The sequence below is a fragment of the Leiobunum rupestre genome, chromosome 8 (genome assembly GCF_980474605.1).
Source record: "Leiobunum rupestre chromosome 8, qqLeiRupe1.1.hap1, whole genome shotgun sequence".
NCBI lineage: Eukaryota > Metazoa > Arthropoda > Arachnida > Opiliones > Sclerosomatidae > Leiobunum > Leiobunum rupestre.
This window is the reverse complement of record NC_143391.1, coordinates 43869190-43888280: the sequence shown is the minus strand read 5'-3', so window position 1 is coordinate 43888280 and position 19091 is coordinate 43869190. Positions and strand designations below refer to the sequence as shown.

The 19091-nt window shown below is 36.7% G+C and overlaps 2 protein-coding genes across 4 annotated transcripts; one reads left to right on the top strand and one right to left on the bottom strand.

Annotated features, from left to right (window-relative positions):
• LOC149933427 (uncharacterized) lies at window positions 1–1622 on the bottom strand. Of its 3 annotated transcripts, none has more exons than XM_090155964.1 (2): window positions 593–1622; window positions 1–521 (listed from the first exon to the last, which is right to left on the bottom strand). In XM_090155964.1, exons 1-2 carry the CDS (start codon window positions 1362–1364, stop codon window positions 187–189), a joined length of 1107 nt encoding a protein of 368 aa, XP_090012090.1. In that variant the 5' UTR covers window positions 1365–1622; the 3' UTR covers window positions 1–186. The 3 variants fall into 3 exon arrangements, with proteins under 3 accessions (XP_090012090.1, XP_090012091.1, XP_090012092.1); XM_090155965.1 differs by having other exon boundaries at window positions 1–435; XM_090155966.1 differs by having other exon boundaries at window positions 1–435; window positions 705–1622.
• A 6236-nt stretch (window positions 1623–7858) lies between these two features.
• Window positions 7859–18450, top strand: LOC149933426 (uncharacterized). The gene is made up of 10 exons (XM_090155354.1): window positions 7859–8074; window positions 8889–9015; window positions 9085–9215; window positions 12057–12241; window positions 12306–12508; window positions 12833–13018; window positions 14019–14197; window positions 14563–14699; window positions 16695–16826; window positions 18279–18450. Exons 2-10 carry the CDS (start codon window positions 8907–8909, stop codon window positions 18346–18348), a joined length of 1332 nt encoding a protein of 443 aa, XP_090011480.1. The 5' UTR covers window positions 7859–8074; window positions 8889–8906; the 3' UTR covers window positions 18349–18450.
• The last annotated feature ends 641 nt before the right edge of the window (window positions 18451–19091 follow it).

The window sequence follows — 19091 nt, the reverse complement described above, 5'->3', positions numbered from 1 at the left end:
AAATACGGAAAAGTTTCCGGAAAAAAGCGGAAATTTTACGACTTACAACACTACTTTTTTCCACTTCAAACTATTTTTGAATGAATCTGGTGATACTTTTGGTATTGGCGTAGCAAAAGGAGGAGGTGGTTGTCGCTTTTTCTCAATACAGATATGTATTGAGAAGGGCCCCACCGCTCAAAGCATTTAAAAAGACTGTTTAAGAATTTCTTGCACCAGAAAGACGACGTAGCTAGTTGCCACAAAGTAGAGGCTGAATATCTGGGATTTAGTGACCGGAATGGTTTTAAATAAGACGATTTGGTTGATGGACTTCGCCGAAGTTATTTTTTTCATCGTGAACAGGTCTCTCGTCGCGTTTTCCGGAGATGTCAAGAAGTCCACGCTGTAGCAACGGTGAATGGCTCGCGTCATTTTGCTTTGGCAACATCGCACCTTTGCCAAAGAAATGGATGTTAGAATTGACATGGACAAAGTAGCGAACAAGGAACTGGCGTAGTGGATGAGTAGCAAGTATAATTCTAAGTATGGATAGTAGACAGTTAAACAGTTGCGGATAGGTTACGTTATTAAATTAAAATATGAAACATACCTGTTTTATTGAAATAGTTCACTATACTTGGTAAATCAACAACGAAAGATGATATCCAATCCACCAACCAAAGGAAGTACGGAAAACTAAATAATTTATTGAAATCACCAACCACCACTAAAAGACGAGTGTGTTTAGCAGTCACTCCCGTTAAATCCGCCGTTTTAAGCACATTCTCAAACTGAGTCAGCGCTTCGCTAAGATCGCCAACTAAGTCGACGACCAAAATTTGAACTAATAGAATGACCAGCAAGCAGATTATGAAAATGATCCAGTGAACGATCAGAAGAATAATGGTTACTGATTTATGTCGATGGAAGAAATCAATATCGAATAGAACAAGTTGTACTGCCAATGGAGTGTCGCCGAAATATATGGTCGCGCGCGAGTTGAGGTAAAAGGTTAAGATGAGCGCGACCAGGAATAATAGACAACCCGATCGATGTTTTCGCTCTTTCAGGCGTCTCGGTTTCGCCGCGCTGCTTAAGATCCAAATTTCCCGGCACAATTTCGCCAGTTCGTCGTTTCTGGTCAGGCAGCTGATGACAGTGTACGCGGACACGGCGTAACGAAACGCGATGGAGGCGAGCGAAAACGTGTCCGACAGTCTTCCCGTCTTCACCGTTAACGTTATAGAAAATGCCACGACGTGCAGCGCGTAACCGACAGTGAAAACAATCAGGAAGATTCTTCTGAGCGTAATTTTACTTTTACTGTGAACGTCCCTCAATAGCCCGAGAGCTTTCACCGCCTTAAACGCGAGAGTTTCCATTTCCAAATTGGACTAACAAAAAATTAAACTTCCGTATTTGCTATGACCACGTGTTTGAAATGAAATGGATTCGTAATGGCACTTCTGCTCGTAGTAATCTCTTCCAAGCACCGTGAGAAAATGCCAAATGTATCCCTTCACTTACGAACATACGTGCTAACATAAGTAATCGAAAATTTACGTGTTCCTCTATTTCGGCCTCGAAATGCGATTACTACTCTACTTTCATTTCTGGTGTCAGTTATGTTTATTATCAATTTTGATTCTTATACGGGTTTTTGCATTTTTAACGAGTTACTAGCCGACATTCATTTATTGATTAATTTTTGTTCTTCACGCGACCAAACGTTCAACACCAACTTCCAAATTTACTTAATTGCAATTCCTTAGATAAATTAGAAAAAATATAAGTATATTTGATAGAATCAATATTTTTAAATAAACTTGGTTTTGTTAGTTTTAGAATTAGTAATTGTTACAGTAATAAGCTGGGACAGTATTTTAAAGCCATTGAAATTCCCATTTATATTTAGAGTGTTTTAAGAGAAATATTTAAGAAATTTTAGATTTTCACGGTGAAGTTAGTAAACCGGGGGACAACGTTAAATAAAAAGTATGAAAGGTATTTAGGAATGTTTTGAAATTTTCCAAAATCGTATGGTAAGTTTTGTCAATATGAAAGTTGCGAAACATCATCAAAAACCAAATAATATCGTTGACTCGGTGATAAAACACTTATTTTCCCCTGAAATTTACGACATGAAAGACTTACGTTAATAGTGTGTGTAAAGAGAGTCCCCAACGAAAGATATTCCAATCCTATTAAATTCCTATTTTTCCTTAAGAAATCGTTTCTTAAGGCACCTTTTAAAAGATATCAGTAAAGAAGGTCAGTATTTAATTAACTTTCAATAAATTTAATAAGCGAATAACATTATTGTGATCGTTAATTTTTGCAACTATGGTTCGACATTCAAGGCTGGAACCTAGGTTTCGTGTATTGGGTCAGTAAGAGGTGGACTTCGAAAACGCTGTGCTTGCATACTTCACCGCATATCCTCGTAGAAGCTGTGCCGCAGCGAGTGCTGATTAGAGTCGCGGTAAACACCGTCTCTGGGAGATATCAGATAGGCTAGGCTAATTCCCAAGGCACCACCAGAGGCCCAAGTCACCTAGCGACTTTTAATGCTACCATTCATACCAGCCTAGCTTCATCAAGATGAGGAAACTCAACAGCCAAAAATACCACATTTGGCTTGAAGAGAAATCACATTTGGGGATTTCCATGTGACAATGAATTTCAGTTTTAACGCTTAATTGGCTAATAAATTTCATTTCCCATGGATCCAATCACTGATTACCGTTTGGTAGCTTGAGCTTTCTGAGCGTTTCCATGGTAAATGAAAAAATTATCCATACTTTGGAAAAACAAATTAATCTTTACACATACACTGAACGTGTATCTTAGCCTGCCGATAAAAATTTCCATGAAAAATAAGTGTTTTATTACGATATTTTTTCACTTTTTAGTGATGCTCTACAACTTTCAGGTTGACAAAACTCGAAAATTGTCTAAAAATTTTCAGAAATCGTTGAAATTTTACTTAAAGGGAATATAACCTCAGGTATTTGGTGTGGAACACCAACGTTTGCAGCTCTGGCCACTCTTGCCTTTGTATTCAAAAATGTTTGGCGCCACTGTACAGGGAATTTTGAAAAATTGAAGGGGTCTTCCATAAAGATTGCTTTGCAGGTTATATTCCCTTTAAAAGGAGTATAACTTCAACGCATACTTTATGGAAGACCTCTAACACTTTGAGCAAGAAATAACTAATTATACTCAGTTGCGGACTAAGAAGGATAAAATATATCATACAGTTAGCGCATGAATACCTCAATCATTTCCGTTCACTCGTCCGCGCCAACTAGAAACCCAAATTGGATTTCTTATTTAAATTTCATAATTGTGATCGCGGGCAAATTTGAAAGAGATGGCATTATTAAATTTAAAGTAGCGTGTTAAATTGTTTAATTTAGAAAATAAACTAATTAAAACATTCAAGTATGAGACGTGACTTTATGAGTTCGATTGGGTTCAGTTCGCGATGGTACTGTGGGAGGTGAAGTACTTCATGGCCATGCTGAGCAGAAAAAATGTCATCAATGAGATGACCTTCGTACAAAAGTCTGGTTTGTTTCACGAGATCAATAAGAATTGATTTAGTGGCTCTTTCATAAGGAGGAAATTGTTTTTCGTTCAACCAGTTGATGATACCATCTTTCCTTGTAGCCATGACCCATGGTTAATATAGCTTCTATTTTCTTACTGTGGTAAGAGACGTTATGCATGACAATAACGCTTCTTAGTGAAATGTTACTGTTAGGAAGAAGTTGCTTTTCAAACCATTACTGAAAACAGGTCATTTCTTCGTGGTAATCGGTTGTTTTTTTTTGTATTGGAAATTCAAAACCGTATCGTTTATGAAACCAATTTCCCTCCATCATGTAAGATAATCATACGTTCACCTTTGCCAATTGGTTATTTAAGGCCGACAGTTAAGCCCTTTTTCTTAGCATCATAGCTGCTCTTAAAGTGACTATCTTTCCACAATTAAAATATAAGAATTTAAGAAAAAAGTGGAATTTTCAGCATATACAATTAAAAATAAGTGACCAAAAGTTAATAATTACATTTGAAACAGTATGCCCAGCGTTGCACCATTTTTATCCAAGTAAACTAGTTTCCTGTGGTCATGATGAAATTGTTTAATTTTACGAAGGTACCTGTTTCTCCCAATCAAAATATAATTTCAATTACGCATCTTGTAGGTGAAGTCAATGTCTTTCATTAAGCGGTACAGTTGGTGTTTTGACATATAAGGTAAATTATCATCATCTTTAATTGATTCCAATATGTTCGCAACTGTTGGTGCCTCGTTTTTGGCAAAGAAATTGTTAATCTTTCTAGCAATGGAACTCTTTGTAAAGTGTAATATTTCATCACGCTAGTGTTCTTCCCTAGAGAACCTGCAGAGGCCTCTTTTTGCACGGAGAAGATACACCACTCAAACAATCCCTAAGGGGATTCGAGTGTATTATTTTCACCTGATACGTAGTATAATGATAAATGATACATAAATCAGCAGAAAATATCAAACCCTCGCTGCCATTATTAATCAAACTGAAATTGGGGTCTAAGAAGTTGGTCATTTGCGTACTTTAGTGCTTTTTGTCAATTTTCGGTTTGAAATTTGAATCTCGTACCAATGCAAGATTTAGAATACAAGCGCCATCTGTCTCCAAATATTTGATCTTAGCCCTTGAAAAAAAATCGACCCTGGGTGTGGCGGCTTCAAGCTAAAGATACCAATTTCACAATCTCCTGTTATTCGGATCCCCCCTTACGAACAACAACTTCTTCTGAGATTAACGGTAATAGTTAGTGTAGGGAACTGTTGGCTCGCGTAGCATGAAGGGCTTGCCACCACCCTCCTACGTAATGTAACCCGTCCACCTGAATAAAGAGCTTTAAAAGTCGCTTGATCAGTGGCGGCTTAAGAAGGCTGGGTCCCTGGGGCGGCGGCAGTGTTTTGTGACACCCCCCAGGACCGTGCAGAAGTTTTCACGTCCGTCTTCTTCAAGTTTAATCGTTCTGATTTGCACCCCCCCCTCGAGCTTCTCCGATGGCACCCCTGGCTACCCTGGTACCCGGGGCGGACCGCCCCCCTCGCCCTCCTTACGCCGCCACTGCGCTTGATGACTTAGGCCTAAGGTGGTGCCTTGGGTATTAGCCTAGCTGATTATATTATTAACTGTGTCCATTGTCTTCTACGCCTTTTAGATACTTTCGGCGTGCTTTTTCAGGCAACGCACGTTTGTGAATTGATAAAATTGATTTTTCACTAGATAAATGACAAGGTGATTAGGATCGTGGTTAATGCACTAGTTTGTTGAGAAAGTGCTGCTTTTGTTAAAAATTTCTTTTAGGTTGTTATACTACAGGGTAATTGAAAATTGTTCCTAATGAACAGGGTGATTGATATAGCGTTGTAATGAATTTCTGAGCTAAAGGAACTCTTCGGTTGTTAAGAATATTCTTATTATGATGAAGGACAGGGTGATTTAGTTATTGTACAGGGCGGTTTGATATTTTGGTGAAATTTACGCTTAGGTTGTTATAGTGCGCTTATTAATATAATGTACAGGGGTGTTTAAATATTGTTCATAATTAATGGACAGGGTGATTAATAAAGCGTGGTCATGGGTCTTTCTTTGAGTTAAAATTACTCTGGTTGTTATTGCCTGTTAGGTTAGTTATGTTAAACCACAGGGTGATTGAGATAATGATATTGAGAAAACGGTCATTTTCCACCAAATTTATCTTGGTTTATTATAGTATGATTATGAAGTTAATGTACAAGATTGTTAAAAAATAATTCATGGAGTTAATATACAAGATAGTAAAAAATTTGTTCAAATTTAAATTTAATATTCAAATTATTTTTCACACACCGGGGGATTGCGTGTACTTCAATGTCCATGACATCTTGTTTAAATTTTAACCGAGCTTTATTAACTTTGTTATTCCATGAGACACCGGTTTCAATTTAAATGTCAATTGGTGACAAGTTCAGCTTATTGAATCCTTATCAGTTAACTCGGAAGTATCTTTTATAATGGTTAGCAGACGTTCTCAATGAGCTATAGACATTTAAAATTATGCTTTTCTCTTTACTTGTTAATAATAAACCTTTATCATGTGTTTTATTGTAGCCCTGTGGGCTATTCGAAACATTTCGAACTTCCGTTATCGAACTTTATTAAGCAAAATAATTCGGATGTTATTAGCCGATAAACTCGTGATAAAATGAAATTTTAAAATAAAAATTCTGAGTTCAGTTTCTAGATGGCGCTAGAAGATGGCGAAAAGCGCGCGTTTAAAATCGGGTCGTAAAATGGTCAAATTCAAATTTCGCGCGGATGAATGACCCGAAATGACCTGAGGTATACTATTAATTTTATCTTTCTTAGCCTGCAACTGACCAAAAAACATTTTCGGTTGCCATGGCAAATCGAATGGGTAGTGCAACGTCTCCTTTTGCGAAATTTCATATTTCATATAGGTCTACATTACGACCGACTTTGAACAAAATCGGCAATAAACACCTCGGGTACTCTCCTTCTGAGTATAGCGTAAAAAATATCTAACGGCATATAATTGAGAGGCCAATATTGGGAGTGTTGGTGCTCCACACAAAATACCTGCGCTTCTATTATCTTTAACATTTTTTCCCCAGTATACCAACTTTACCATTAAAATTATAATTTTCTAGCTTTAATAGTTTTTTATTAATATAACACTTGTCACGATCAAAAACACCATATATTTACGCCAAATATTTAATAAAAGTATTCATTAAGTTCCCAATACTCTAAAACATCAAATTCTAACAAATTAGTGTATTAAATGCAGTGCAGCGATATTGACTAGTGTTTTAATTGCAAAAAAAGTTTAATACATAAAATATTTACTGTTCCTTTTTTAAATAAGTGTGCTTAGTCGTTTTGTTATTTTAGGTAAGTGTACTTCAATTTTAAATATTAAAGGTATTATTAATTATATTTTTTGCGTGTTTTTAGAAAACACAAGATTATTATGCATGTGAATGAAAATGTTCTGTTTTTTCCTTAGATTTCTATTCACCCTTGGAAAACAATTTTACATACATTGCTAAAACATAAGCAGTTTTAATCGGGCCCGATGAGAAAGGAACGAAGCTGATACACATTTCCGGGGCCCGGGCAGTCTCGGGTGCCCGGGCTTGGACTAGTCTGTCAAGTTTCTCTCTGTAACCGTATAGCTATCTGCAGTAATATCGGATCTCTTGAGGCCCGTGGAGCTCCTAATTTATCCTTTTGGCTCTCGGCGGCCAAACATTAATGGGTCTTATCACTATGAATTTCATAGAGGGTCGTGCAGAGACCTTTCGGGCACGGAGCAAATTCAGTCATCAGGGAACCTCTGATAAATGAAATTCCCAAGGAGGTTTCTGGAGAAGGGCAACGTTATGGGGACCTAAAACCATGCTTGGGGCCCTTTTCCGCCAGTAAGTTGGAAATTAACCCCCCTCCCATTCCTTGGCGCGATCCTAATTTTATATTTCCGCTCACACTCGATTATTCTTTCAAATATCTTTTATTTACAAAAGAACTTTTTTGAGAAATTTAAAAAAATTCCAAAGCATTGCCATTATCAGAGCCTTTACAAATATAAAATGAAAACATTTTTGCTTTATCATTATTCAACGTCACGCTAGAATCTTCTTCGATTCCGAAACTGTTGTTTGCAATTGGGGCTAAAGATAAGAGGGACACCGTGTGGCGTCGAAAGAGATTTTTCAAAAGATATTCTCACTAGTGTTTATTAAACATAAGACGCCCATGAAACCAAAAGAAACAAATACAAAATAATGACTGAACTTTGGAAACTTTTGAATAAATGCGCTGCACAGATAGCCTATAAGCCCGCGCGCAGATAACCCCTCCCCCGTTTTGCATTATCTTATCGCCTTTATACTGAGATCACTCGTAAAAGCTCTAACAGTACTCGCGCCATGCGAGCCACAATTTTAAAGACCTTCTTTTGAACATTCTTCAATTCTTCCTGACGACGTCTTCGAGCGAAGAATATCTCCGACGGATCAAGAACAGTGAGTACCGCTTTCCATCTATTATTGCGCTTATGAAATAGCGTTACGTGCGATACGTCAAAATGCTAAGAATTCTACTCGAGAATTCTCAAGCTTTCTTCAATTGTCCAAAGCAGCAATTCTTCTTAACAATTTATTTATCGATAATTCGGCGTGGGTTGTTTTATCAGCGTGCCTGCTTGTATATTCATTATATTGATATTCGGAGAGATAATGAGTTAAATGTAATTTATTAACGAATACATTTTAAGTAGCAACCATTTTGTATACACAATTTCGGTTACCAGAAATATGAATACACTTAAGTCATGGAATCTTACCAGAATAATTCTTTCCCTTTAAATTTTTTTTTATCGATTGGCAGATTTTTTATTGATTGGCATATTTCCAATCTCCTGCTGAAAAGGTTTTTAAACGAGGGGCTAACCACTTCCCAAAAATCTGAACACCGATTACACGCGTTTAAAACTGAGTACAGCCTTTGATTATACTAAATTTGTAATCGGTTACGTAATCACTTTTCAACAGGTAAAGCTACAGACTGGTATCGAATACTTCCTACCTCTTCGCGTAAAAGATAGAAAAGTTGATTTTTAATGAGTTTCAACTTTGGGCCTATCTTAGACCGGAACATCTAGTTTCTTCAATTCGATACTGACCATATCTATGTATGACTTGCAACCCTATTTTATAGCGTATTTTCGAATGTTGAAAACGTCAGGAATATTCTGACACAGCCCTGAGTCCCCAAGTTATTGACGCTATTGAAAATCTTATTTTAGGAACTTAATTGAAAATCTTTGCAACTTTTCAGAGAAGCTAGTTTGGCAAAATGATCTTCAGCACGATGAGGACCTTTTGTAAGTGCGTAAAGCAGCTTTCCTCGCAACAGTCGAGAGTGAAGATTCAAGTCGTCGCTAAACGAACATTGACCCACCGGAGTAAGTGGCGACGACTCATTTTTAAAAAATTTCATAAATTACCAAAACTCAAAGAACGCAATGATACAGGACACAGCACGATCGCTGAACCTCTGGCTAAAAGTGACATCACGAGAATCGCGGAAGCCCTGCCCACCACCAGCCAGTCCATGAAAATCATCTTCAAAGACCATCAGGCCTGTGACTTCAAACACATTTGGGTAAGCCCGGTCGATATCAGAATTTGTTTAAAAGGTTATTTACAATATCAGTCCAGACTATCCAATGGTCATGAGTATACGTTTGAAATTTTCCAAAGATAAATGATATAAGTTTATAATTATGTTTACCTTAAGTGTGTCCGATACCAATCTTCAGCCTGTTGATTTGTTTTCTGAGAGCCCTTCCAGAATGATCATCCAATTTTGGTGGGCATTAGACTATAGGTCATTAGGTCTATTACGTGCTCGTTTTCGTCGTCATAGTGAGAGCCTGCAGTGAGCCAAGTTTGTAGGACCTTCGCTTAATAATTTATTTTAAGTTGCGTATTTTTCTCGGTAGATACGCTTTATCTTTTTAGATATGACGCCAACCCTCATATCATTTCGGCTAACTGACACTTATAAAACTCAATGATGGACTTGTGTAAATAGCTAAAAAACCATATTTACTTTATGACGATTGCTCTGGTTTGAATCTGAGTTACTCAAATTCGTGACCACTTTGTTTTATCAATAACAAGTTTAAGAATGATAATAAATTGAATAGAAAACTCGTCTATTAGGAAGGTTAGTTTGATGACCATATGAGCCAACAAAAAAAATTAAAATTCCATCGTCAAAACCGAAAGAAATGTTTATAATAAACACATTTTTTGTTTCAATAACCCATCTTTATTTTTGGCCAAAGTACACTATACCTTAACCTTGGAGTAAAATTCTCGCGTTATATTATTACCTATAATTTCCAAATTTTACACGGCTGTTTTAAGGAGATAGTGTAAGCATGGACACATTTAGAAATTTTGTGATTTAGATGTTTTTGTCCAGAATTCTAAAATATATATATTATGGCACTTTAAACCATTATTTAGTTATAAATGTTTAAAGTTAATTTTCATCCGCAATCGTACTCATTGTTGACGTCATAAAATGTTGGGGAGATAAAGATATATAGAAGATTTCCTACCTACTAGATGTTTCTATAAAATAAAATGAATAAGAAGTAAAAAATATGTGACTCTTACGTCACAAGACGCGGCTTCATTAGTATATTTTAGAAAAAAAACTTTATTCCTCGTGACTGTAGCGTGCGCTCGTAGACTTGTAAAAGTAAGAGACTATGCTGCCCTACGTTTCAGAACCGCATTATCTCCAAAAATGGTATTTCAAGATAAATCTTTTTTTAATCTTATGAAAAATAACAATACTACAGTATTTAGGTCAATTTTAAACTAGTTGTTAGGGGTTTCTTTTGGTCCGCAATCTAAATATGACAACGATTATCGCCAAAGTTAAGTAAATCTCAATGATTTGACATAATGCGTTTTAAACGTTTATATTTGGCTAAAACTCTTGGTAGAAGATGATAATACTGAGTAATGGCCATTGTGAAGAAATTAGAGCAGACGAAATTATACGAAATGAAGACTCGTGCAAAAATCTAATACACCAAGAAAATTTTGACACTATCTCTTAAATATTATTGGTCGGTGTTGAAACAAACTAGAGTTGTAAGTCGGAAAATTTTCCGACTTACAACTCAAGTTCGGAAAAGTTTCTGGAAAATTTTCCGAAAACTTTTCCGCATTTAATTTTTCCACATTTAATTTTTCCGTAAAATTAACAACTCTAAAATAAACCATTTGTAGAAAATTGGTATTGGGAGGAATAGCTATAAAAAAAATCTTAAATAAGGTGCACTACCGTTCAAACTGAACTGGGGTTTTCCCAATCTAATCTTTAATTAGCCAAAATATTATATTTAATAAAATATAATTATTTACACAATATTTATCAGTTATGCGATTAACCAAATTGAAATTTTTATTCGAATGCAAAATAGATTCTCTTGTATACGTAACGTTTTCAAGTCATTCGAATAACATATGGCTTAAGTAATATTTAACTTTTTGTTAAAATTCCTACTGTATGCTGTTGAGAAGAATTTTAACGTTGCCCCCCCCCCCCCCAATATGCTCGAAGAATAAGCTCATTTCCCCTAATAAAATTAAATTGGACCGATCTTATTGGCTCTCTACATCTTACACACAAGTGACGTTTTTCACCCCCCCCCCCCCCTCTCATGCCAGGGAGAAATTGGACCATGATGCTTGCGGATAAATAAATACATTCTTGAACATGTATTAGATATAATATTTATTTTGGAAGGAAAACCAAGAGTAGGTTTATGTGATATGACTGACATAACAAGATTATTTTACAGCGTTTTATCTCGGGATTATCGAAATGTAAAGTAAACGGTTAAAGATGGCAATAAAACTGTGGGAGATCCGACGAAGGCCACCGAAGCCACTCGTAATTTAATAAGAAAATAAATTTGTCCTTGAATTTATTGAAATAGTTGAAAAAGACTTCAGATAACAAATTAACCGTGACAATATACGATTAATGGTGGATATTAACGAAAATATAAATGGAACTTTTTGAGATTTCCATATCTGCGTAAAAGTAAAATAATTTTATCGTAACTTGGGTGAATCGTTACACATTCTATACATACCCTACTCTAAGACTAGCGTGGACTAATAAAGAAGAGTTGGTAATTTGTTGTAGTATACTGTAGTTCCAGAATAGTAGTAAGCGAAGATTGCCCGGCATTTTTAGGAAGAAGTATAAAATTGCCTAAAGACGATGAAATAAGTGTACCAACGGAAAACTTAACTTCAGGAGCCTTTTTTCCCTCCCGGACACTAAAGATTTAAAGGCCCCAGAGGCTTAAATTTACTCTGCCAAAATTGTCTAAAGTTTCTCTGTAGATTAAGATAAATTTAATTTAATACCTTCAACCAAAATATAACTAATCATTTACGCTCTTTTTAGTTACGGGATAATTGCAAATGTAGCCAATGTGTTCATCCGGAGAGCAAACAGAAACTAGTGGACACCGCCTCGCTAGACACGAACATTAAACCGTCGTCATTTTACGTCAACGACCAAGGTGACCTCTGCGTGTCTTGGCCTGATCCCTCAAGTGGAGTTCACGAAAGCGTTTACGATGCTAACTGGTAAACACATCGGTATTTCCTTGAATACTCTAATACTTACGAATTTCCACCTTCGAACATTAAGGTTGAATAAGCATGGAAGAAGTTTCATTCTTGATACGTTTGAGTCCACTGATCACGGCAGTTTGCCTCCGTTGGAGCTCTGGGACCGAGTATCCATATGGAAGAATATTCCGGAAATATCGTACAGAGAGTTCATGGAAAACGAAAATGGCCTTCATTCCTGGCTCGAAATGATCTACAAATACGGTTTCGCGATCCTGAGAAGTAAGTTCAGCGGCTACTACGTAGATTAGCCGAAGAATATAAATCCCAGGAATGGAAAGTGCGACTTCATTGACCACGAGACGCCGTGGCTTACGAACTTACGATTAAGTAAATCAGATGAACCTTTAAGGCAGTCAACCACTATCCGCCTTGGAGGTTAGGGAAACAGAATTTATCCTATTCAAAGCTACCAATTCCGCTCCTGAGTGACTATATTCTTTGGCCTACTGATAAATTAAATGGTACAAAGTAAATAACTCTAAAACTGTTTCGCCTATACAATTACCGATTTATTAAATATATTGAAATGTTAATTTTTACCAGATGTGCCAAGCAAGAAAGACGAAATAATTAATGTCGTTAATCGTTTCGCTTACGTCAAGACGACGATATGGGGTCAAACTTTCGACGTCATATGCGAACCCATTCAGAGCGACCCCAGCCACCTCGCCTACACCGGGATGGACCTGGAGCTACACACCGACATGAACTACCGAGAAAAATCTCCAGGTAAGTTGCGCACTCACTGCCTACCGAACTTCAGAACCTTAACCAGTGCACATATTTATAGTAGCTATATCACAGCTGAGTGGTGACATACGATGACAATGAAATCGTTTTAATTAGTCTCAAAAAGAAATAGGTTAAGAACTAACCGAGGGGCTAACCATTATCAGATAGACTGTACACCGATTACGCGTACTCAACACTGTTAAAGGTACAGACTTTAAAGAATACGCGTACTCTTATTAGTACAGTCAAAGGTACGGGAGTGTGCAGATTACGTGCACTCACAAAACAAACGTGCCGGTAATTTTATCTATATTCTTTCAAATGGTTGTTTCGCATGTTTATCTGTTGGCAGTAATTAAGTTTTATTTTAATTTCGATGTTTTTCGAACCCAACAAGGACACGATTTACAGTTATACATCAAAACTAAATTGTCTCATTTGATTAGATAAATGTCGTGGTTAAGGTTTGAAGGAGTCTTGGAAGCGATAAAAGTTAAGACACGCGTAGTGTGTCTACCGGGAATTCTATAATATCAGTTCCTCCTTACCCAGGAATTATAGAGCCCTTGACGTATTTTTTACGAAGATAAGCTAAATACTTCAAAGTGATATGACCACAACAGTTAAACCATGAATTTTAATAAAACAACAAATCTAGTATTGCAAAACGTTTTGGAGATTTCGCGCAAAGCACGTGGTATTAAACTATATATAATAAAGTTTATAGGTGCAAATGAAATTATTTAAAAAAATAAAATTAAGGGCATATTAGGCTGTAAATAACTTTGAAAAATGAATGCTTCTGTTATTATCAGCAACTGCTGTTTCGTCGTCTATTAGAAAACGTGTAGAGGGAGCTTGTAGGAGTACTTATATAAATTGTAAAAGTTTCCCCGTTCACGTTCTCAAGAGGGATAGCTTGGCCTGTCTTATTTTCTGTAGTAAATCTAATCACGAATTGATGTATCGATCTCTAATGGTGTAATGATGAATTTAGGTCTTCAACTGCTTCACTGCTTAAAGGCCAATGACCCGCAGTCGAGCGGCGAGGATTTCGGCGGCAAGTCTTTCTTCGTGGACGGCTTTTACGTGGCCAAGTACTTGGAAGAGAAACATCCGTCGGCGTTCCACATCCTTTCGTCCACACCCGTCAAATTCAGCATTAAGAGTCACTCGGTAAGTTACAAAGTAGAGGGTGAAAAATGGCTTCAATTCCCAAAGCTACGCAATCTTGTATTAACTAACTAGCTTCATTAAAAGACACACCTCAAAGCGAAAAAATGTCCTATTGGTGTTGTTTGTTCTGGACCCAAGAAAACCATCGCTATTGTTACGAATAGAGATATATACCTGGAAATTCACTTCCGCTAGGCCCAGCGTTACCATGGCAATGGCGAGAGAACAAATTGCCAATGCGAACTATGTGTAGAAATTTTCCGGTTGAGGTACATCATTTAGCGAAGCTACTTCTAATTAATTAATTGTTGACGGAATGAAGCTATTCTATTGACGATTTTAACGTGTATCATTTTAATTTCCAGATGACGTACAGCCAAACGATACCAGTAATCTGTTCGGATAAAAATGGCGAGACCGAAGAGATCCACTACAACAACAGAACCATGTCCCCTTTGCAGACGCCGTCTCATTTGGTTCTGCCATTCTACTACGCATACAGGTAACGCTAGTGTGTTTATACTTATTGAGCACGAATATGCTGAGACGATCCGTGGTCATCATGGTTTTAATGTCCCTTCCGTCACGAGAGGGGAGAAGGAAACACGTCACCCGCGTGTGTTTCAAGCCGGACGTTTTAGTGAACCAATGAGATAACAGGGTTCATACAGCTATTGGCATACTGATTTCCCTGATATTTTCGAGTTTTCCCACGAATATTTCCCTGATTTTTTCTAGGTGCCAGATAAACTAAAACTAAGATTTATAGAGTAATTCATTTCATGATTTTAATTTAAGTTAAATTGGTTAAATAATATAAAAGTAATAGTCAAATCTTTAATAATAAAAACTTATTGATGTAAATTTGTATACCTTAGGGCAAACTTTCTGAACACTTAAGTTTCCCTGATTTTTACTAAAATAATGGGAATTTCCCTTACTTTTCTGTCAACAATCGATTTCGACAATCGTTTAAGGGGAGGAACATACTGCAGACCCCTCCCTAAATCTCAATTAATAATTATTGATGACGTGTTAGACCATTAACGTATTTGGCGCAAAAGCTAGAATTCGGGTCCCCAGAGAGCCTTTATTAATGGAGATTACGAAACGATTTTCTGGAGAAACCCGAGAGAAAAATAACTCGCTTAAACAAATCTGTGTCCCACCATTCTTCACGGGCCCCACTATTTGGTATAGAAAGATTAACTCATACTATCTCGTGGGCTTAACAAACCAAATGTTAAATCTAGGTTAAAAGGAACCACCTATGGACTGCATAATTAGTCCATTATGAAAAGGGATAATAAAGCTAAGCCCTAAACAAATTTGAAGAAATTTAAAAACTTGCTAATAGCTAAATGCAGTCCATAGGTGGTTCCTTTTAACTTAACATTGCGTATATACTAATCTCCACCAATCTCCCCCTATTCGACTTTCCGTTGCTTTGCAACTCGTTTTGAAATTTTTTAATATTTAGGCTTAGTTTCTCTATTCGGTGTTATAGTCGCAAGCCAGATTTCCCGCACGGTACTGACGAGTCCCAAATAGGACGAAACCGGTCTACCGTTGGAATTTCTGGCTATTTTATTTAATTTAATTTAGTTTTTCACTCTAAGATCTATTTGGTCCGAGTTTCGCGTCTTTTTGTTAGCTCGAAGACCTATCGGTACGAGCTATTCGTAGGTTTTTAAATTTCTTCAAATTTGTTTAGGGTTTAGCTTTATTATCCCTTTTCATAATGGACTAATAACATAGTTTGCATCCCTACGTCACCAATGACGCAGTTGCAAGTATACTATAGATATATGCACCAAGAATAAATATGTTATTTGAGCAAGAATGAACCGTACAATACCGCCATTTTGCTGGTGTAGATATACAGTATATTTATCAGTAAAACGCGAGGGTTAACCGTTTCAATCGTCTGTTTGCGGATTTTCATTATTTTAAAATGATTAAGAATTTAGATTCACGTTAAAATTGGTTAACTGCCTTGTTACAAATTGTTCGAGTAGTTCAATTAGAAAGGGAGATCGAAAATTGTTATTTTATTCGATCACCACCAAGGCCTAATTTGATAAACTTTGCCAACTCCTTTTCGTAGATTTTTCAGTCATTTGCTATTTTGTTCAAATAACCCGTGTTTAAAATCTTATCTGGTTTCGTTTAGGGCCCATTATCCCCCATAGCAATATTAATTAAAAAAAAATGAAGCATAATTTTAATTTTCGGACGTTTTGTCGCTTTGTTGCGATGACCAACAAAATGGCTACCCTTTTAGTAGCTACGCGCGAAATGGTTTGACTTTTTGATCTCCCCTCTCGGTTTCCATGGAGACCATAGGCCCCTCCCTTAGGTGCAAACTATGTATTCGCTAATTATAAAATGTTAAATCTAATCAAGTCTTTCAACCGTCTTGACTACATAGTTTTTTAGATTTGACAACTTATTAAGGTCTATTCAACTAATTAATTTTACGATTTATGTTGCATAGCTTGATGGGACGTCTAATGAGGGAGAAAAGTTTCCAGCTGGCCTTCCACATGCTTCCAGGAGACTTAGTGGCCTTCAACAACCGACGTGTCTTGCATGGAAGAACTAGTTTTGATCCCACCAAAGTTTCCAGGTATAATGTCCATAATAAAAAGAACAGTGGTTGCGTTTAAAGGCGCGAAGTCGCTTTGCTGAGTTAAATTGAAACCGATTGCTAATCTTCACCGTGATCCATTCTCATAGGTGATGTTCAGGAAATTCATTAAACCTCTTAGTATTTCTGTAGCCCCCAATATTGATCCGTTTTAACATTTTCGACTCTGCTTACAGTGCTTAATGGTTTGTTGTGGAAGTAATCCAAAACTTTGTTCGGGCCTTCCGTAAACATTGCGTTGGAGACTATACTCCTTTAAAGCTTAGTTTAAAGGGACTTTCAAGGAGAGCTGTGGGGGTTGAAGTCCATTTAAAATAAGTCATTCGGTCACCGTTCGTCGCATTTACGGCCAACCCATTCGTCGAAATTCCGTGAGCAAGGCTTTAACGACTGCACTCATACAGTTTTTTTTATATTGGCTTCAATGCAAAATCTATCCTAAAAATAATATTCCGCTAGGAGCGTTCAAACCATACAGATATATTTGGCTCGGAGGTTAACATAGAAACTTCAACGAATGGGTTGGCCGCTATTGCCCGAGATCGCAGTTAGCCATGCATTTACAAAGTTACTTTCTGAAGTATTGGGACTGAACCAATTTTTTTTTCACTCTGTATAAAAGAAAAAGCCTAATTAGCCAGCAAAGATACTCCAGTGCAGTTGGATGTTTAAAACTATTTAACTTAAACGTTAAAGTTAGCGATGTTATTATATTCAAATAAGCCCATCTTACTGCTGGTAAAAATATACTATGGACATTCAACCTTCTGTAAATTCCTTTCATAGCAGACGAAAGTTTGTCATTCCAAAACCGCTCTATCTAGACTCGTTGTTGAATTCTCATTTAGCTGACAAGTTTCAATAATGAGTCTAGAGATAGCGCCACGTTTTCAGCTGTCAAGCGGTTGTCGCCATGGTGGTGGGATAGGCTTAAGCTATTTTTTAACCCAAAGAATATTGTGATCTTTTGGAAACTGTCGTCCTAAAAGATATGCTATACGATTATTTAATTTTTAAATCCGGTTTTAAGTAGTCACCATTCACAAATGACGCAATGCGGATGTTGGATCACGACAATGTTACGTCACACATTTTGTTTAAATTCGTAGCATAATCGTTAGTATGGCCTATTTTAGTGGCCATGGTAACAAATGTGCGTCGACTATCACATTAAAACGCACAAGGTGACCACGTGGTTATTTGCAATCGGAATCGTATGGTATTTTGCCGCGTGATCGATGACGTAGAATAATGTCAGGCCGACTATTTAAAGGCGGGGGTTAGTTATGACATATGCCTGTGACACTACTAGAAAGCATGGATTACTGGAAACTAAAATTCTATATTATTGAATAAAGCGCGGTTTTACGTAGTTTTTAAATGGCACCTTACGAAACAAATCATTTTGCTAATTTTGTGCGTTTATTGCAGGCATTTGCAAGGATGTTACGTGGATATAGATGAAGCTTTTACTAGACTGCGAGCTTTCCACCAAGAATAACTGGCAACTTTGTACCCTAGTCATTATTGCGTTTATTTTTTAATTTCATTTTTATTGATTATACAACTGATATTTTACAATAAAAAAATATTATGCCTTGTACTTTTGTTCTGTAAAAAAGGATAGAGGTATTCCAAAATTATTTTTAAGGAAACAAAGTAATAATCAGCTAGGCTAATACCAAAGTCACCACCTTGGGCCTAAGCCATCAAGCGACTTTTAAAGCCATTAATTCCGGTGGCCGGGTTACAATGCGTAGGAGGGTTTTGGCAAGCCCTTCATGCCAAGCGAGCCACCAGCTCCCTACACTAACTATTACATTAACTTTTAGGAGGCAGCCCTTAGCAAGTTAACGAAAGAGTCAAGATATTTTCAGAGAGCATTGTTTTCTGGAGATGTTTAATTACATTCGCATTAACGTTATTAAACCATACCATTCGATTCAGTTCATTTAGTATCCACGTGAACCGGAAATGTAACTTTTCGTTGAATTTTTACGTATGGTTTAGTAACTTTACCGTAAACAGATTTTCGAGGGGTAGTCATTTAAGAAAACTGGTGTACAAATAGGGAGAAATCGAAGTAATTATTTCCGGAAATCCAGAAATGCAGGAGAAATATTTTCGACATTTCTGGAAATCTCAAGAAATTCAAAGAAATGTTGGAAATCCAGAAAAATAAATCTAAATATTTTTTATTTTTCCGGAAATCTGGAAATATTTAATAAATATCGGAAAAATTTG